Source organism: Strix aluco, chromosome W (genome assembly GCF_031877795.1).
Source record: "Strix aluco isolate bStrAlu1 chromosome W, bStrAlu1.hap1, whole genome shotgun sequence".
NCBI classification, from domain to species: domain Eukaryota; kingdom Metazoa; phylum Chordata; class Aves; order Strigiformes; family Strigidae; genus Strix; species Strix aluco.
In genome coordinates, this window is record NC_133970.1 from 1,604,996 (window position 1) to 1,626,400 (window position 21,405).

The window sequence follows — 21,405 nt, forward strand, 5'->3', positions numbered from 1 at the left end:
ATCCACAGCCACAGGGATGCGGATTTAAGGCAAGAAGAAGATTACGAGGCAAAACGGTGTTGTGTGAATCAGAGATACGTAGCAACCTCCAGGAATATACGTCATCTTTTCGAGTTTAAAGGAGGTCGGAATTCTCCTAGTGACCATCTTGTCCATAGTATAAAGCGAGCGCTCGGCTTACAGCAAAAGCGAGCTGAAAGGCAGTTTTTGTTGATCCTCGAGAATAAGAAGTCCTCTTTGGGAACAGCTTGTCTCTCTTTGTAGCAAAATCCTTTATAATGTCCTCCCCGTATCTGCAGAGTGATAATCTGAGAGTATTCTTTCCCTTTGTCTACAGACAGGATATTACATTTAAGGCCATACATCTGATTTTTCTTTTAAATCACGCTGCCGTGCTTGTACGAACCATATTTCCAATTTGTCATAACTGTTGTTATCTTAACTGTAATCAAAGTTCTCTGAGAAGCTGTACCTACACCAAGAGCATTTTTCAGTGACTCTCCTATTTGTGCAAGGCCTAATACTGTAGTAAATTGCCATATTTATTTTTTTTTTAAAGTATTATTTATTCAGTGTACTATGAGGTAGGGGGTGCTGCTGGCCTGCCAAAAGGCTCAGTCGTGCTTCCAAAATCCTGCAAAAGTCTGAGTGAAGTGGGAACTTTGAACATGGGTATCTCAGCTTCTGTTTTCTTTACCCCTTCTCTTTGGTGGTAAAATCCCTTTAGTGTATATAACCCCCTAGAGCGTTTACCTGTTGAAAAATGTTTCTTAAACTCTGGCGTGAAATTACTTCTTTCACAGCAGCAGCAAGTTAATATGCTGGTTTGATGCATTTGTTCTTCGTGGGAAAAAAAACAAGCGAGAACTTCTCTACTCTTTTCCTAGTCATGATTAAAAAAGCCAAGTACTTAACTCCGCTTGCAGTGGATTCTAATAGACTGTTAAGTTTAACTACAAAAGCTTTTCCAGTATAGGTGTACCCATGGGGCAAACAGACATCCCTTTGAAGTTTGTTTTGTGGTTTGACAGTAAGATAAACACCAGAGAGTTTCCAGTGACAGTAGGACTGGTTTAATCTTTTTTTGCCTTTTTCTTTCTTTTTTTTTTTTTTAGGGAGACCTTTACCTTTGCCTTTAAAAGCGAGCAAGTCATGACTTCCTGAGTGATGCTCAATTATACACAGGCTTTTTTTTTTTTTTTTTTTTATTATTTCCAAAGGTAATTAGAGCATAGAACAAGTCCTAATAGTGAGGTCTAAATTTTGAGAATGTACTTCACCTTCCGTGCAAGAAAAAAAATTGCCTTTAGCGACTTGCTAATTTCTTAGTGCTTCCCCTATTGTATCTTTTTTTCCACGATGCCCCCACTTAGGGGCTGGCCTTCATCGAGGAGAATTTTCAGTTGCCGTCTTGTTCTTCTCCCCTCTTCTGGAAGTCTGCATCTTTTCTCCGTCACTGCTCATATCTGCACTGCTTTTTTAAACTGAAATGAAAACCAACACAAGGCCAATGATAATAACAAACAAGTTAGCTCAAGTTTTCTTGAGTAGGCTTTCTCTTGATCATCTTTAGGTTTTAGTTTGAATATTTTGGCTGCCTTTTGTTTTGCCTGTTGGAAGGAGAATGTAAAAAAAAAAAAAAGTCGAAGTGGAACAGGCAGTATTTTGTATTTCCATGGCTCAGTTACTCACGTTGATCTCTGAAAATGCAATTTCCCCTACTTAAGTTTGGGGCAGCATCGGGAATGCTGGTTGGACCATGCTGCCTAATAGGCTCTTAGTATGTAAAATAAATTTATTTTCTTTATAGGGTGAATTAATCCCTGTACTGAGTGATAATAATGATTATTACTAAGTCATAGTGGTAACTCTGACTTCATTTTATGAGGGCACGATGAATCACTCTTCTGTCCCAGCAGAGGAGCTCATCGGGTTGTTTAGGAAGCAGAAATAGATTCTGATAAATTAGTTCAAAATATTTCCATAAATAGAAGATTAAATAACAATCTAGAAATGAACCCTTTACAGTTTAGTGGTGTCAGTTGCTGTTGGTGATTTAGTGTGATGGGATAAACTATACATCCTATTGTGTCAAAAATATACTTTTGTCGCAAGCGAAATGAGATAATGCTGAAGGCATGAAAATGTATGATGTTACGCCATTCATGTAGTGACTTTACCGAATCTTTGAATGTCTTGGATTGTATGTTTGAGTATTTGCAAACAAATCTTTGAGGAAAAAGATCTCCAAACAATTGCAGAGCAGTTTTGATATCCTGGTAGAACAAATCTGTCGCCCTTAGAGGTCAGCTATGTAGGAGGCTTTAGTCAGCAGCTGTCCAATATTAGGTTCCCTTGAACGTAAGATCAAACAACTAATTTTATTGTGGGATTTCTGTGGTCTTATTTACTATGACACTGTGAAATGCTCGGATATATTTTCAATCTCCTTACTCTCCTGGGCTTCATTCCCAACCTGTGGAGGGGAACGATTGGTAGAAATACCTCTACCTTGCTCCACCTCTGTTAGGTAGCCAAATTAAGTTTGTTTTTCATCTGAATTGCCTTTTCAAAAGTGTTTGGCGTTTTTCTGCCTCTCCGTTGGTGTGTGGCTGTTGGGCACAGCTCTAGGTCAGCCCACAGCCTTCCAGACGGGATCCTGAGGAAACAGGAACCGTGCAACCATTGGCCACCTTGGGCTGGGTGCCTGATTTGTTTAGACTGACCCTGCAGTGCTGTAGTAGAGGGTGTAAATACTAAATTAGGGGCGTGAATTGTACTTTTAATAGCCATGAAACCACACCATCTCTTTCTTTGGTTTCGTAGCATTTTAGCCACTGCTGCAAAACCGTGAAGCTTTGAAAAGCAAGACCTTTGAAACTCGGAGAAGACAGAGTCTTCTCCCCGTTATCATCTGCAGTTGAAGCATCTAGCTTGTGTTTCCTCCATTTTCCTCCAAAATCTGTTTGATGGGGAGGACCAGCAAGCAAAAGCTCAAAATAAAAAAAATAAATAAAAAAAAAAAAAGGCTGTTTGCCAAAATTTTTTTGAAAGCAACCAAACCCAGAAATGTCTGCCAGCAAGATTATTGTTTTAATAAGCCACGTTACTATCTCGTCTGTAAACCTGCTGCACGTTTTGAACTGGGGAAGGGGGCCAGAGTAGGTTTTGCTGTACGATAAAATTCAAGGTAACTTCCTTGTACGTTAATTAGCTGGCTCTACCGCTTCACAGGAAACATCTGAAAAGTGTCTTCATTAATAAAGTTCCTTGCAATCTCATTATATAACATAATCACCTTCAGCCCACTAAGAACTTCAATTTGTATAGTATGTGAATCTGCACAAGCGTGTAGCTGGAGGTGAAGGGTTGTGTTCTTCATTTAATCTTGTATAAAGTGATTTCAGCCTTGATAATGTCACTGAAATAATAGTTTTCAGATGTTGTTGCACGTCACCTCTTTTGAGGTGTGCTGGTTTTTGTTAATTGGTTATGTCGAAAAACGTTGTAGGGTGTTTTAATTTGACGGGATAAAGTTTAAGTGCTGATACGCACGTCAACTGTGGTAGAATTAAGTCTCTCAGGTGCACTGAATATTTGGAAAATCTAATTGAACAAATTTTTTTAAAAAGCTGTAGAAAGTTAACTGTCTTTAGGTAAGGCTAAATATTTGTAAATATTTTGTTAATGCTTATAAAAATAACAATTTTACAGCGATGTATCGTTGAAGATCTACGTGGAGATACTCCCGTGTAATCCCACGTTGATCCTGCAATTCTAAATTGTCTCAGTGTTGGGTCACGCTGCAGTTTAGTCAGACCAGAGGCTCCGCTGTGTCACAGCCCGCTGAAAGAACGCTTTCACTCGCTTCTTGTCGCATGAAAGAAGTCAGTGTCAAATTAATGAATGTGCAGAACATGTGAATGAGGGCAAATTTTACTGGTTTCTCCCATATCTGCGTGATGTTTCCCTAAAATAATGTGGTGGTCCGTGCTCTGACTCTTGTAGCGGTTGAAATTTTAGAGCGTGTCAACTCAGCGCGACGTGGTTTAAAAATCTGACTTCGAAGTCTGAGCTTTCTTCAACATCCCTTTCAGTTTGACTCCTGATAGTTCTGGAGTATCATCCAGAGTGCCTTCTCAGAGAGAAGAAAGCTTCATACCTCTCCTTCTGCCTTTCTTTCCTACTGAAAACTAGGTTTGAACTTAAACTTGGTAGGTTTGAACTTAAACTTGGTTTTAACGCTTTTAGAAAAAAAAAAAAAAAAGAACATACTGGTTCTTAGTTTGAACCAAGATGTGTCAGCAGAAGGCTTTTATGTAGACATACTGGTTAAATAGGTTGTATAACCTCACTCTTTTCCATTAGTGCACGCTAATTATTTAATAGATGTTCAAATAAAGCCTCTGCAAAAAGGTCTTTTATTTGACTTTTACCTCATGGAGCTTTCTCTGCAGGTACGAGAAAGCTTTGCAGCAGGAGCAGGTTAGAAATTGGAAATAATCTGGGAATGATTCAGAAATTAAGGCATGACTTTAGTGGTTTGACACTTTCAGAGTAGAAAATGGAAACAGCTACAGGCCTGGTAGTCAGAAAATGAATCTGTGTGAAAACTAATACAGGTGGGGTGGAAATAAAGGTTTGAGTTTATTCAAAATCCTTCCAGCATCATGTATCCCTCATAGAACAGGAGGAAGGTCTGATGTATGAAATTGTAAGCCAAAATGTCTTGCTAATGTTTTTTTTTTGTCTTGCTAAACATTTTTTTTACTGAGAATTATGAGTCTGGACAGTAGTAGAAAAAATTGCAGCCTTGAGGCTGAGTGGAAGGCCAGTGGGAATTTTGAGGTTGAACCAGAGGCTTACAGAGCATCTACCTTCTCCAGTATTTTGTCATCGTATGAACTTGTTGAAACTCTGAAATGAAGAACAATTATGGATAGGGGCTTGTGTGGAAAATGGAAGCAAATGAAATCTAGTTTCCTAGCAGAATTCACTAGATTGTAGAGTTTGGGCCAAAATAAGTGTTCTGAAGTAAGCAGAAGGAATGCTGCTCAGTCTGTTGGACCTCAGTGAGCTTCACTTCCAGTTGTGTGTCGTTAGATTGCGTTGACGCTGGAGAATGGGAAATACTACTGGTTTTGTAAAATGATTGAGGTGTGGAGATTTTGTAAAATGAGTAAGAGGAGACAATAGCAAGTTATGATAAAACAAGGGCTTCTTGGTGGTTGTAACTTCCTAATGGAGTAGCATGGATGATGGTCTTGGCACCGATCTGGTATTAATATCTGTTAACTTGGATGCGCAAGTGTTGCGTGCTCCGTACGTAGCGTGAGCAAGTTTCATCAGAACAAGTGAGAATCAGAAAATAATCCGGAGAAATCGAATGACTTCGAAGCTAAGGCCATGATTATGCTGAAAATAATAAGGAATAGACAGCTATGCACTTAAGGACCAAGAAAACCAATTTTTTTTTTGTTTTGTTTTTATGAGAGAGGGCAGACGAGTGGTCCATCACGTGGAAGGGAAAGATGCCCTGACAATGTGAATATAGTGGGAGTAGGATGATGAGAACGAGTGGTGGAATAAGGGAAATGTCCAAAAAGTGCAGAATAAGTACTTGACTGAAGTGGCAACCAAAGCTAAGGCGGACGGATTCCTCCCCGCCTGCCTTTTTTGGTTGCTCTTGGCATGTCAGGTCAAGGACAGATAGAGCGAGTCTATCGTCCTTCACGCCAGTGTGGGAAAGTGTGGAAGCAAAAACTATGGGACAGAATGCCAAACGCTTTTTAGTAAAAAAAAAAAAAAAAGCCTATTTTCAGTTGCTTCTTCTTTGTTTTGGATTCTTTTTTAGCGTCTATATTTTTAAATTTTCCAATCTCGGCACAAAAATGCTGAAATTAAGGCGAAACTCAATATTTTGCTAATGGACTGCAGGCTGTCCCTGCTAAGAGTTTCACCGTTAGCTTACATGGTAGATTTTGTGCTGTGGATTTAATACCTTTAATCCCAGCCCTACCGATGATCCACGCAGATGGAATATTGGATCATATGCTTTGGTTTGCTTTTGGATTACCGAACAAAACAAACAAACAAGACCTCCAAAATATTAGTTGTGTACATAATAGAATTTAAGACTGTTGGATGCGTTTATAAAATTTGCTTTTACTTGTGGAATCTGGTTTTGGAGTTCTACAGGAGGGATTTTTAGCGAAGCTAAGCTGATAACTGCTCGCTGCTGGAATTTTGGATTCTTTTGAGGTGTACATGAAGCATTTCTCTCCAAGGAACCTGAAGAGGAGAGCTAGTAAAAAGAGTCCTGTCTTGATGACCCAGCCTGTTAGCTTCTTACAAAACTATAGGAGGTGGTGATATGGGAAAAAATGAAAAATAGCACGTTTCATTTTTGATACCAAAATTAGGATATAATAGAAGCTGTAGGATGTCAAATTTCTACATCTGTTTAGCAGTTACTTCACTATGGGCTAACATGACCGAGTGTATACAGGTTTGAATTAGAAAAAAGGTGTCTGGAACAGAGAATATTGACACCAACTTCAGGCTTGGCTTATTGTTTCCTCCTTTTCCTTCAGTGTTTTATGTTCCTCAGGGCAGCTGGGAAAGCAATTCTTAACAGGGGGCTTTATTCAGTAAATTCAGCCCTTCCAGTCTGTTAGGAAACGGACATTTAGCTAGGCAGCCAGCAATTCTTGCCAAGGTTTTATCCTGAATTTTTCTTATAGATGCCTGAATAGGAATGAAAGACAATGGGTCAGATTATTTTAATAGCAAACTTACTTGCCCCAGAGGAGACTCGCTCTGTCTCTGACCTTCAGCGCAGAATTTTTCCTCCTGTTAACAAGCCAGGGTGTTAATCTCCACTATCTAAAATAAAACTGGTGGTGTGTTTAGTTTGGCTTATAGCTTAGCTTCAATTCTTGGTTTATGAGAAGTAGAAAAGAGTTTTGTGGTGGGGTGTACGTATGTGTGGTGGTTTTTTTTTTTTTTTTTCCCCTCCCACACCCATCCTTGAGGAGGTTAGCTTCAGATTGTGATCTTTTTAAAGTCTATTTCTCCCACCCTTTACCTCTTGTTAATTATGTCTTTCCATATATCTGGATTCATTTAAATGACTTTGAAAAAGGTTTGGCTTAATTAACTATTTTTCCCAGAATTCAATACATACTCTTCTGTGGGGAAGTTCTTGCCTCAAGGTGTTTTTAAGTTTGTTTTTTTTTTTTTTTTTTTAAAAAAAAAAAAGAAAAAACACTTTGGAAAAGTGAAGAAGACAAAAATCTTCAGCAGTTTTCTGCAGAAAGGAAGTGGCGTGGAAAATTCTGAGTTCAGTTAACCATTTGGGTTTCAGAAGTCGGGAGGATTTTCACACTCGGCTTGTTTCATTGGGTAGAAATTTGCATTAGACCAAGGGACTGTTGGCTTCACATGACGGGTTTTTAGCCATTTTCACAGCTGTCTATACTGAGAGGCTTATCACAAACTGCTCTTGAGGTCTGAGTTTTACACAGCAGTTCTTGATACTTGATTTTCTGCCGAGTTTTTAAGTCCAGGGGCAGCACCGTTGTCCCTTACAGTAGCTTCTTGTCACTGAGGCGCTTATTAGTGATGATTTGCACGCAGGGCACGCAGCCTGGTTAGTAAGTCGACAGGAATGCCCAGTGAGGTCTGAAAAAATGCTGGATTAAATGTGTATTTAGGGCAGAGAGGGCACTGGAAAGGTCTGTGATGTAGAGATTGGTAGACATACCGCTTCCCTAGGAAAACTGGAAATCGGGTATTTGCTGATGTTACTCAAAAATATCAGCTGGGACTTTGGGGTAATAATAATTCCAGATGAAGGCGATTTAAATAACTTCCCTACGACTGATTTCATTTGTTGTGGTGGGGTCTATATACGCGATCGCAGCTTTGGACCTGTTTCATATTCCGCATCATCTCGCTTGCTGCTTGCTTGCTTGTGGCTCAGTGACTTACCTGGCTTTGCTCACCAAGTCTTAGCCACCGAATGGCAAAGAGACGGCGTGTCACCTCCACTCCGAGCTCTGCGCATCACTTAAAACCTTGCCACTCCATAGCGGAGACGGGTTGCTGTTGAGGCTTAGGCTGGCCTTAGCTGGCAATCAGTTTAAACCGAGCGTACGGTCTTTACATTTGCCCAGAGAGGGTCCCGCGCTTGGCCACCAGCCTGATGTTTCTAGTTCTTAGACTGGAGTTGGGTTTAGCTGTACTGGTAACCCAGCTTCCCAAGGCTCAGCGTAGAGTCCAACGGCCTGAAATTAAATCCTGTGCAAAGGCTGGGCGCGGAACTGCAGAGGTTGGGCAGGTACGCCATCACTAACCAATGAACGTGCCACATGGAATAAAGATAATGGAAACTTTTTAGCTATTTAACAAGGTATAAAACCTGTTATAAGAAGACAAGGTTGTATCCTCTTGTACAACAAAACATACTAAAGTGTTTTCTTCTTTTTAGTCCAAGTGGTAAGAAGTTCAGAAGCAAGCCTCAGTTGGCAAGATACCTGGGAAACACTGTTGATCTCAGCAGTTTTGACTTCAGAACGGGAAAGATGATGCCCAGTAAATTGCAGAAGAACAAACAGAGACTAAGGAATGATTCTCTCAATCAAAATAAGGTTTGTTAGTAAATACTGTGTTTAAGGATATCCTAAGAATTTCCTTTCCTGTAGTTCATTTAGCAATTTCGTTTCTGCTTAAAGCAGTCCGCTTCTAGGATGTACATGTATGTTTAATTTTTAGTAGTGGTAGAGCCGTAAATTTATAAATAGAAGGAATACTCTGCTACTACCAAGAAAATATCAAGGTGAGGTTAAGTATAAATCAGAAGTTTGAGTAACTCAGGAGTTGGCTTGGGACTAAAAACCTCAGTGCTAGTCATCTACCTGAATGATATTCTTCTCAATGGGAAAAATTAGGACTGTTGACGCCGAGAGATTCTCCTGTGCGAGGCTTCAAATTGCTATGTTCATCTTCCTGTTCTGAGATGAAATAGTTCACGTTTTTAATGGGTGCGATATGTGCCAGGAAGCTTGTTTTCTGAGGCAAATGTATTTATCTGTACAAATCTGGATGTCTGGGTACAGCTGGGTAGCTTAACAAGGCCAGGTGTTTTTCTGGTTTAAGATTCCATTCTCAATTGATCTGATTGTGCTCTTGCTGTCTGTTTCTTTTTGAACACCAGTGTATCCTTTTGAATACTGAAGAAATTGTGCATAGTAGATTAAAAACAAAAGGCTGAAGCATACAGAAGTGAAATAACTGATTGTAGCACATAGGGACATGACAAGTAAATTCAGCTGACTCACAGATAATATATTCCTGGGCAAACTTTAGAAACCTCATACAACGGTTTGAAAGAATTTCTGTAACAACCTGCAATGTTATCTTTTTAAGTATTTTATTCTTCAGGATTCCATCCCTTAAAGTAGTGTGTGAAAATACCTAACAAGTTGTAGTGATGTCTTGTGCACTGATGTTTTTTGTCATCTGCCGGTCGTAATGCGTGAACCTCACATTTCATGCTGATTTCTTTTTATTTAAAGCATGTGTTCAAATTTATTTAATATTTTCTTCCCGCAGACATGAGGCTTTCGAATAATACCACACTTCGGGGTAGTCCAAGGAAAGGTTTTCAGTAGGCTTTTTGCATGAACAGAAATTACAACATTTGGGATAATATAAATTCAGATGAGTGCTCACTTTGCATTCCTGTGATCTTAAATTACTTGAATGTTGCTCACAGTAGCTCTGTTAAATACAAGATTAGAAAAAAAAGCTTTTTTTTTTCTTTTTAGGTAAATAACATTTATTATTTCAGAGTGACTGAATCTGTAACTCCTGAGCTTTTGAGAATTTCTGTAGTATTCCTGTGACAGTTAAAAATGAGATCTCTTATTCCTGAAGTTTATGTTTTCTTCCACAGCCACTGGAAGAGGTTGGTTGTGGTTGTCTTCTAGTCCTTGCAGCTGTGCTGCTGGGGGGGCCCCTAAGAGACAGACTTGCGTAGGCAAGTTTGTGTATAAACTTGCTCACATTTTATGGGGTGTTTGTTTTTGTACAAACAATTTACCGCAAATGTTTCTAAATTCTTTGGCTCCCCTTCTGTTTCAAGAAGAAATATCAAAATACACTTGAGTCTTCTTTCGGGGACGTGTCTAGGCAGTTAGGTTTATGCAGCTGGTGGATGGAAATGCTGGCTTGCCTTGCTTCTAACTTTTGAGATTCTCAGCGTTAGCAGATGAGGCCTCAATGTCAGCGTTGACATGCTGATGCCACCTGGCTTAAAATGGAACTGTGCTACCGAATGCCCTCCATTTTGTGACGTTCGTGTGCAACGGCAGAAATGACACGGAAATATTCTTCTAGCAAAATACTTCTCTCCAATCTTAGCCTTGTGCATTCGTACTGCCCTTTCAGTATTGGCAATAAAAACATATATTTGATAGGTTTGTTTACGGTGGAGCCACAGGAGGAGTTTTGCTTCAACCTCTACTCACCTTGCCATTGTTTTTTGCGTCCCCGTTTTTCCATTTCGCTTGCAAATTAAGTTACTTTATTTATTTGAAGTGCTTTTAAAGAGACAATGAAATAAGGAATAAATTGAATATGAATCCGGTAGATACAGCATACTGCTGTGCTTATAAAATATGCTTATCAATTCTTTATTTTGTAAAGAAAACATAAAAGAGAGTACTGGATAAACATGCTGTCTGGTTATACGTGACTTCTTAGGTTAAAGGATTTGAAAGGCCTGGAAGTACATTGCTGAGTTTTTAAAAACATTTTTACAGCCAGGGCACATCGATGCTTCTGGAAATACACGTCTTTGGAAAGATAATGGGCTGAAATTCTTTTGGAAACCATTGTTGGAGCATACAATACTCGTAATGATTAAAACCAAGCAGGGAACATTGATATTTCTGCTAGCTGATCCATTGCTATAGTTCCCAGAGTAGGAAGAGATGTTGTTTTGTGATAGCGGTCGAGCAGTGTGAAAGCCCCCACTACGTCTGTGTTTCTGAAGGCTGAAGTTTTGTAGGAGTGCCTAAAACTGAATATTGTGAGCTTAATTGCCATCTAAAATGAAGTAATCTGGGTCTGACCATTTGAAACACATAGATAATGTCTTCTATCTGGAAAGCTCAGAAGAGCTTTCTTCAGGAGAGGTGTTGGTTGTAGGGATCTTTGTTACTTATTTCTATTAGGTTGTACTGGAAGCTCTTCCTTTCTCATGAATAAATCTTAGGTACGGCTGGCTTACGATTTGTTGTGAAAAAAGAATTTCTCTGAATATCAGTCGCTTCCCGGTAAGGCCTGATAATTTTTTTCCCCCCGTACATCCGAAGATCTGCGGGTGCTGGAGATGGGTGAGCTTAGCAAGTTTCTGTACTAAAGAATTTATTTCTGTTGTTCAGAACTCAATGCCACAAATGAGAGACTGTTTGTTTAGGATGAGATCAGAAAGCCCAGATGTGACTGTGATTAGAAAGGAAATAAAGCAGGAAAGTAATAAGATTATAATTACAGTACTTAGGAATTGATCTGTTCTTAGTTTAAACAGTTTATCCTAATGACCGTTTCCTAGTGTGTAGCCTTGATAAAAGGGATGTGAGGCATCTAGTCCTTGAACCTGTATTTCCTGCATAGTTTATAATTCATCAGGGTTTCGCTTTAATTCTGGGACCCGTATCATTAATGCAGCTGAATTTCCTTAATTTCTCACACTGCCTGAAGAAATCTCCCTTTTTCTTTTTCTAAGTTTAACGGATTTATTTTTTAACTTCTCTGTAAGTCACGCTACAGGCCAAAAGGAACCTGTAAATATTTTTCATGAACTTGAAACGAAGACCTTTGCTCTAGAAATATTTGCTAAACCGGATTTATCCCCCATATGGCAGATGGCTCTGTAATATTGTTGGGTTTGTCAGTTTTAATAGCTATTTTACCACTAATACTGATGCTACTGCACAGAATGCCCTGGGGGCATGGACTTCAAAGCATCAAATACGACTTTGAACTTGATGTCACAAGATCAGGGAATGCGAAGCTTGTAGGATAGGCAAGGTCTATCGAGGTTCTGGTGTGAATTCAGTTACGGGGTGTGAGGAAAGTTCATTGTCAAAACGCTTTGTGCAAATTTAAATACATGCAATTACTGTCTAGCTCTGCTTGGTGATTCTGGGCTCAATCAGAGTTGCTTTAATTATATATGAAAATATATATTATAGATGAAAAAGTCTAACATTAGACTTACTATTGTCATCGTCAGCGGGGAAAAAAGAAACAGAGCCCATAAGCAGTATTCACCATGCAAAGCACGTGTTAAAAGCAGTGACCAAAGTATCTGAAAGTATTTTTCTAGTGGTCTGGGACTACCTGGGTGAAACATTAGAAGACTACTTCCTAGATTTCTTTAGAAGCATAAATTCTCACTTTTGCTTTTATATAAAAAGGTCTTCTAACTTCCGAGCTAATTGAATGGTAATTTCTCGGGTTGGTTAAAACTATTAAGTGTGAACAGGTAGAAGTGCTCGTGCTCTGTTGCCGTTTCCTCTGGCCGTGGAGACCTTGGTCCCAGTTCAAGAAGAATCAAGAACGTGTTAGGGACGGAGCGGAAGGTGGAGACGGCTGAAGAGACGCTGCTTTTCCCATTTGGGAGCAATAACACCGCAGGACGTGGAGAGCGGGTAGTTTCTGGCTGTAAGGTTATAAACTAGAAATGATAGGTGCCTGAGTTTCTGAGCAAAACCTCCATTAGAATTTGGGGTTTTAGCCTTATTTTAATGAGTTAACTGCGTTACCTGGAAATTATGAAGAAAGGGGACCTATAAAATAACAAGGTATATTTAAGGGAGTGGTAAGAATAGAGACCCAGGGTCAGAATTGTTTCCACTGAAAATAAGAGGTTTTTAGAACTCTTTCAGAATTCACCTGTATGTTCTAGTGTCTTTATTCTGTTGGGCTGGAAAACTCTTTTGACTCCTCTGAGCAAATCAGTGTTAAGCAAGGATTCCCCAAACTTACAAATGAGTGTATGAATTGAGTCGTCCTGCTGAATGGCTAAGGATATGCAGAGGACTCTGGATAAATCACCTTCCTCACCATCTGCAGGAAAAATTGAGGCCTGAAATTTTAAAACTATCCCTTCATTTAGGTTATGTTGAGGTGCCTGGATAAATGTGAAGCGTTAGTCTGTTGCTCCTTCCTATCAATTACATTCCTTAGAATCGCGTGGGGAAATTCCTTTTTTTTTTTTTTTTTTTTTTTTTTTTTGCCAGAAAGGAGCTAATAGCACTTTGTCATCCTGAAGAGGCTATAGGCTATAGGAAGCGGCTCCTCCCTTCCCTCTCCCTGCACCCAACAGATGAATCAAATCATTGGATAGCAGCAGCCAAGAACCATTGTAGTGTGTAAGGATGTATTTTGGGATTAAGTGGCTTGCCTGCCGAATGCTCTTCATAATGAAAATTGCTTTCTGTGGAGTGCAGAGATGATATTCTCTTTATTGCTGGTTTCTAGATTATGCGCTGCACACATATCAGAAGAATGACTCCACGTTCCCCTTCTCATCAGCCACCTACGTTGCAATAAGAGAAGCACTAAAATACAGGACATTCGGCTGGTGGAGGAACTGCCCTGTCAGATTGCTCTGGCAAAGCTCTGGATTTGTACTTTTTAAAATAAGAATTTAATCCGAGACACATGCAGTGAAGAGAACGCTTATTGCTTAATAGGCCTAAGCCTCTCACCATACTTTTAATTTAATTTTTATACTGATCATTGCAGACTAAAGTATTCTAACTTTCATCTGAAATTCCAGAGCGTTCAGTTTAGGAATGAATGATTTTCAAACAAGCTTGTGCTTTTGGTTCTTGACGTAGCCTCTTTTATGAAGTCAACTTTTGTAATCTATATATGGAGGATTTGAAGGTTGGGATTTAATTTCCACTTCTAAACCCAAGAGATTGCTTTTTCTCACAAAATTAGGAGTCAATGTAAATCTTAATGGAAAACTCTTCTAGCATGGTCCTTGGATGAAGTCTAAAATTGATGTTCATTGGGTAACTTTTGAGCTACGATCTCACAGCCAGTTATAAAACTCCTGAGATATGAAATATTACGTAATAACTCATTTTTCTTCCTTTTGAATGAGTAGCAGTAAATGTTTAAAAAGCAAAAGCTTCACCATTTTTCTCTGTCAGAAACTGGATATGGCTGTTTAAATGTTTTGAAGTGCTTAGAACTCCTGCAAAATAGTGAATTTTGCTTTCTGATACACGTTCACTGGGAAAATGTGTATCATGGGATATTTATTTTCAGTGTCTCTCTTGTGTCAATATAATGACATGTCTTCTCAGTCACACCCTTGTATCCTTAGGAAAAAAGAAAGGAATTATCTTAGTTGTTAAGGAAAATATTGGACAAAAAGCAGGAGCAGAAAAGCCTGAAATGATGTGTTCAGGCTTTGGAGGAAATGGCATTACAAATAAAAAAGCTGTAAGGTGCTGTTCTGGTGGCACAGCACTGTGAACTGGCCGTCTGCTTTTGGGTAGAGATTTAGAAAATCTGGGATGGTGTGTTAGTGATGATCTGTCTTTTTCTTTCTTCATCAGTCTTGGGGGATACAGGAGAATTCTGTTCCCCCACCCTGAATACTCTGGGGTTGTTGGAGAGGAGTTCAGGCTCTACTCTCCCCGAGGGCCTAAGGGTTGGATGTGTGACAAGATAGTATTGATAAAATTTTATCTGATGCCTGGGAATCAGTTCGCAAACCTGATAAAAACTAGCTTTGTCAGAAAACTTGTTAAAGTAGATATAGTTTTAGTTTCTTTCCAGAATAAATTGCTGCACTTCATTAAGGATTGTTCTATGTAGGAATCGCTTAGGAAATTTGTGACCAAAGTTCTGTAGGAAGTTGCTGTTCTTTAAGACTTGGAACCCTAGAAACTGTTTGCTACAAACATAATTTCCTGAAGCTTTGGAGATTTCCTTTTGACATCTGATCGTGAAGCTGCCTCTTTTCAGAAAGTAAGTCACTTGAACAATTAACATATATATTTTAACAAAAGGAAAGATGGACTTTCAAGCAGTTTAATTCTTCCCGAGAAGGTGAAAATGTGTGGAACCAGTTAAGTGTTACTTTTTCTTTAAAAGGCATGACTGCAAAGGTTAGTTAAGGGAAATCTTTACTCCTTCTTTTGCACATCAGCAGAAGAGGCTGAATCCAACATTAATTTGTGTACTTTTCGTGTATAATTTTTGTTAATTCGCTTTTTTTTTCTTTTTTTTTTTTTTTTTTAACAGGGAAAACCAGACTTAAATACGACTTTACCAATTAGACAAACTGCATCAATTTTCAAACAACCAGTCACCAAAGTTACCAATCACCCTAGTAACAAAGTACGATCTGACCCACAGCGAGTGACGGAGCAGCCGCGACAGGTAAGAATTAATCTACTCCCATTGTCACTGCTCAGAAAGTTGAAACAGGGTGAAAATGTGCTTGGTTTCAGCTGTGCTTCAACGACAGATGAGAATTTCTCTCCTGAAGGTTATTTATAGAAATGTGTGGAATACATACAGTTTTTTTAAAAAATGCAGAAATAACAGTTCAGCTGGAGATTAATATTTTTTAGTCCAAAACTTCATTCCTATTTGATAGCCACGTTCTGCTTGAAATTCAGATAATGTGCTGTACCGTTGCATTTGGACATCAAATGTGAAAAAATTTTCACGTGCAGCTTCTTGATAGAAGTTTCTGTAAAATACACAGTTCTCATCAAGAAGTAAGCTCTCTTTATATAAAAGAACTTGGTGCAAAATCAATAAAAAATTGTATTTTAAATCCCTCTTTTTCCCTCTACCACTACTAGCAATACCAACCACGGCAACATAAACTCATCTTACACAAGTTCTTTTTCAGCTGCTTTTCTCTGTATCAGCGATGGATCCCCTGTTCACACAGTCCTTTTTTGGTTTTGTTTTTTATGGGGAGGAGGGAGCTGAGAGGAATCTAGTTAACGAACGAACGGTCGGCTAGATAATGTAACCTAGATGGGTTTGAGGTGTTGTTTTTAAGTCTGCCTTGTATTTTTTGAGTCATAGAATTACTGCCATCGAGTTGAAACACCTTGTTCTGTCTTAGGAGTGCAGGGCTGAGAAGAAAATGCAGAGGCATGTTCAAATTTTTGTACCCTCCCGTGTCGCTAACTTTTAACAGCGTTTCCTTTGAAACTCCAGCTGTCTCTAATTTTGCACTTTCAAACATCTTGAATGCTGTTCTTGTCAGAAGTAACATAAGGAATTTAGACTCTGCATCCTCTGAATTCAGGTGAGAAAGAAAAAGAAGAACTATCGAGCCGTATTGGATCATCTTGTTGAGATGTCTTTTAGCAAGATGTGAAGGCCTCAGCTAACCTCACTGTTGGTCCCGTGAAGTTCAACAGGGGCCATGTAAGTGTATCCCATTCAGATCTAAAAGATGCATAAGTGCATGTGTCTGTTGATTCTCTTCACATTCTTTGGGTTTTCCTTTTGAGCTACTACACTTTGTGCGTCAGGAATTTCCTTTTGGTCATGTCTGTTGAGCCAGTAATAATCCCCAAAGCATATGAAGGTTGTGGCTCCTTTGTGGCAAGAGAAACGGGTGTCTGGCAATTCGTATCTTGATGGGTTCCAAACCCTTTCACACTTGCCCCTTTCCTCCCCGTTTTCTTTCTTCCAGGTTCTTTTCTTCAAACACGTAGTGACTGAAATCTTTGGGAACGCATCCCTTGTCTTTTGAGAATGACTATCCAGTAGAGATTTGCAGAGCAGGCTCTTTTCAAACCCACCCAAGTTAAATCTTTGCCTCTTTACGATAGGTTCTAGAGGATTAAGCTACAGCAAGATCTTCAAGAAGTCATCGTCTGTTGATCACTGTGTCGGCATTCTTTTTCAAACTCCTTTCTCCTTGCTTGCAACAGTGCATTTTTGGAAGAGGACGCTTTAAACACTATTCTTACTCTGTATCCACACATTTTATTTGGAAGGAATGCTGGCTCGGTGTGCATTGAATGTGTAATAGTTAATCTTATTTATCTAGCAAAGCAAATCCTGGTGTGTCTTACTCTTGCTTTGCTCCAAGCTAGAACGCTGCCTTGAGCTGTTTTCTGGTTTGTCATCCTTCTGAGTAGTGATGATCGACATAGGTGGGAGACTCGGGGAAAGGAGAGAATAAATTGTTACAGTTGTTTTTACATAAAATTTGAGTGAGTTTTCAGTAAAATTTTCATTAAAAAATCTGGAAAAAAGCAATTCAATGTAGGTAGCGTGCTGTCAGTTACTGGAGAACCTTAAACAAAGTGACAGCTTTCATAAACAATTTCTAGTCATCTGGTTTCTTTACACACAGATTTTCATCGTACCATTGTCAATATTTCTTTGGTATTAGCAACCAGAAGTATGGAGGAACTCCAGTCCTTGCTCATGGGTGCACCACACAAACTCTGTAGTTTTAGACACCCATCTCAGAAAGCTTTATCCACTTATATCGTATCTCCCTTTTCAAAAGACAGGCTGACTAGAATTCCCAGAAAATTCTCTTTGGCCTGCCTCCTTCTGTAGAGATGAAAATAAATGAGTAGTGTAGTTCTGTTGGCAGTCACTAGGTTTTTTTCATGACCTGAGAGTCAGAAGACATGCTTATTGGTGTTGGCAGGGAAGATATTTGGCAGCAGCTCTTCTTTAAGCACTAAACCCTGTGGTAGTTCTTGGAAAGATAAACTAATAACAGCTTGCCTGTGATCTTCGTATGGGTAAATCTGGCATTAGAGCAACAGATCTTTGTGGCAACTGCTGGTTCTGTGTCACGAGGTTGTCTGAGCCTTTTTCAAGCAACAGCTCTGCAAGACAGCAGCTTAAAGCTTTCAAAGCCATTCTGAAAGGTTTTCTAGAATACCGATTATCGGAGTGGAGGACTTTACCCAAGAAAAATGGAAATGTTCTGGAGAATCCTGCAAGTAGGTAGTGTCAGAACTTGAGCTGGGCGTGCACGCTCTGGAGGGTCTTCTGGTACTCATTAGACTTCTCTTAACTATCACTCTTCTTCCTCTATGTGGCCTTTGTTCAATAAATCCACAGAGATTTCTCAAATTCTTCATATCTAATCAAATGATAGGAGTATCTCTAAGTTCCTAAATAGCAAATCTGATAGCCTCAATTGCAGTCTTCTTCAAAGTGCTTTAAAGTTTCTTTTTGAAGTATCAACCTGCTCAAAATATTTTGACTCTCCATGAGCTTACTTTGAGGTAGGTTTTCTTACTATTTCTGTGGCTTCGGGTTTTTTCCCTTTGCAGAGTCCACTGATAAACCAGTGTAAGAAAAGAAATCCTGAAAGATTGCTAGTGGGCTCCGCAAGGAAAGAAAAAAACACAACAAACCCCCTCGTTTTAGCCTCCTCTCCACTGTTAGACTTAGTAAGTTTTGATAAAATATGGTAGATTCTTGATGAATTTAAGGGTAATGGTTTGGATTTGAAGAAGTCAAGCTGAAATTGAAACTGGAATTAATGATGAATCACAAAATCATGCAACTATATGTCATCTTCGTCTTAAGTGACATTGAGTATTGTCTTAAAATCACATTGTTTTTTCCCTCTTTCCTATTTATTTAGCAAAAAGGCCACTAGATGTAGCAGTACTTCAGGGCAAATTCATGTTCCACTTGTGTGTTTGGATTTGAGTATTCCCCAGTGAGAAGAGTGAATGTGAAGCACAGGAAGTCGTGTAACTATCTGAGACTATTCCAGGCAGTAAATCTTTTCTGTAATCACTTAAATTTGAGTTACTTGCCTGTCAAGCATCCTGTACCTGACTGGATCAAATGGAACGGTGCTGCAAATCAAACTTCTTTCTTACAGATCCCTGCCCGTTGTACCTACGCTCACTTGGTGCCTCCAGAAGGTCCTGTGGAGAGCACTTACCCTCTTCTTTGTGTCTTAGAGTTTCTTGGTTCACGCTGTTCCACGCTTATTGTCCTTTTTGGGGGGAAATAACAAAACTCACTCATTTACCCCTGCGCCCCAAATGTACTCTACCTGCTTTGAGAGGGCTTTGACTCCTGAGGACCCGCTGATCACCAGTTAATTCTGTTGTACGCTGTCGATGGGGGTGACAGGGATATTTGAAACCATACTGGTAAAACTGGTGTTTATGGAAGTGGTGATCATAACGCTGAATTTGCAAAGCGTTGATCTTGGTATCTTCCTGATCCGTTTGGCTAAAAACATTCCACAAACATACCTCAGGTGTTCGAAAGAAGGCCATCCTTCTCTTCAAAGCTTATTTTGAGAAAATCAGGTTAATATTACGTGATCTGATTCCTCTAGTTCTGTGGCAGACGACCACCTCTAAAAACCTCCTTAGGGTAAATCAGAGGCTATTTACTTTTTAAAAACACCTTAAGATAAACCTGATATATTTACTTCTAACATCATCTATCTGTAAGCCAGAAATACTCTTTAAAATTGATTTGAAAGTCTCTTTTGTACTTATTGTCATTTTGTTACATTTGCTGTGGATTGTGTTGTAATACATTATTGAATAGGATTATATATGACAAATTAAATCTGACCATAGTCATTTTTTGGCACAAGATATATGCAGTCTAAAAAGCCCAATTTACAAGAAAAATTGCAGGATGTCATTTTATGTATGTCTTCTTGTGAACAATTCTTAACAGGAAAGACATATTTAGCTCTTAGCACTTTGTATTTTGTCAAATAGATGTGATTTTATTTCCTGTGGGTCAACTTAAAGGATTGGAATGTAAAATTAGATAGGGTTGGAAAACTTAAGCTTCTTGGTTAATATCTATTAGAATTATCAAAAAAAGGAATGGAAGGAACCCAATGAGATTGTTAAGTTTCATCTCCCTCTCCCAGGCGACTAAAGGAACGCTGAAATTTTGATTGGCAATTATGGATGCAGCAGAGCTGAGCAACTTAGCAACTGGATATAAAAAGAGGAAAGAAGTTTTCTGGAGAAATGCTCATTCCTTTTAAACTCTTCCATGGAGACTTTGAAAAGACCTCTAATTATATTTCCTCATCAAACTGCCTGCCATGTCAGTCACTTGAGCAGTTTCCCAAATGGTAACTGGCGTTTTGGTCTCACTTAGCCTTTAAAACATATTTTAAAACGTAACAAAATGGCAGGCTGGCTGTGTCTGCACTACAGTACAGGTATGTCACCTGTATTTGGCGTAGACACAAGTAACTTTTAATCAGCTCACATACCAGGTTAGAAGGGGTCTGCAAGCAGCGTGGAAATAAATGTGGTTCCAGCTACCTGGAGTTGTGACGGCGCTCTTAAACTTGCCGTGTCCATCATCCTTCTGAATGAGAGCGTGGCTTTTTCTGACTACTGCTGCAAGTTAAAAAGCAAATACCTGTAGCTGTCTAAGGAGAAGAAACCACCTCATCAAACAAATCTCTGAACTCGCCAACAGCAGAGTCACGGGTCTTTCTTCTGCGTGTCAGATACATCATTCTGTTGACATCTAGAGCATTTTCAATACTCTGTAAAGAGTAAATGCCAGATGAAATTGGAGGTTCTTGATTGATTGAACTATCTATAAATCACTCACTCGCCAAGAATGTTTGAATGTTAAGAACATATGTGCTTTTCTTTTAAAAATAATGGAATTGGAATGGATTCCTTTCCAGCAAAATTTTCCTGTAGGCTTCCATTGCTTGAGCAACTGCAAATAGACTTTTATTTATGTAAGGAAAAGGGGCAGCTCCGATTATGTTTGTATTTGGTGGCTCTTGCAATAGAGAGGCTAATCTGTCGTTTCTTTATTGTCTGAATGAGAAATAATAGTTGCTTAGGAGATTGTGTTTTTACAGAGATTACGGGTTAGATTATAGTTCACCGTTAGTCACAAATAGCTTTTCTTGGACAAGAAACAATTCTGGAGGAAGCAATATTTTATATTTCTCCAAACAAAGAACTTCAGAGGCACAGCTGTAGTTCAGCTCTGCCATTATGGAGTCGCAGAACAAGGAGGAAGTGAAAATTCTGCTCCGCCCTGGGGACCTTGGCATTGCATTCCTATGCTGCCTCCTCTGTCGCAGGGAAAAAAAAAAAAAAAGAAAAATGCCCTTAGGATAGTAAGTGTGAGTGATAAGGGATACATTTCTTGCTCAGCAGGAGATTATTGCATAAGAGATGACTTTTGGCATAATGCATTTTGATTAATTTCCTAGGAAATGGAGCACTTGGCTGCTGGGTCCCTCGGAATCTAGAACGCTCAAACATCAGTAAATGAAGGACCTGGGGTTTAGGCTCTTTTCAGTGTGTGTTCCCTAACCACTACTTCAAGCAAAAC

The 21,405-nt window shown here is 39.2% G+C and overlaps 1 protein-coding gene across 2 annotated transcripts in view; it reads left to right on the forward strand.

Annotated features, from left to right (window-relative positions):
• LOC141917853 (methyl-CpG-binding domain protein 2) overlaps positions 1-21,405 on the forward strand; it is a 41,556-nt gene that overhangs the window by 4,759 nt on the left and 15,392 nt on the right. For both annotated transcript variants that reach the window (XM_074811443.1, XM_074811444.1), the window contains exons 2-3: positions 8,492-8,651; positions 15,340-15,477. In XM_074811443.1, coding sequence (XP_074667544.1) covers positions 8,492-8,651; positions 15,340-15,477 — 298 coding nt within the window. The remainder of the gene's footprint in view (positions 1-8,491; positions 8,652-15,339; positions 15,478-21,405) is intronic.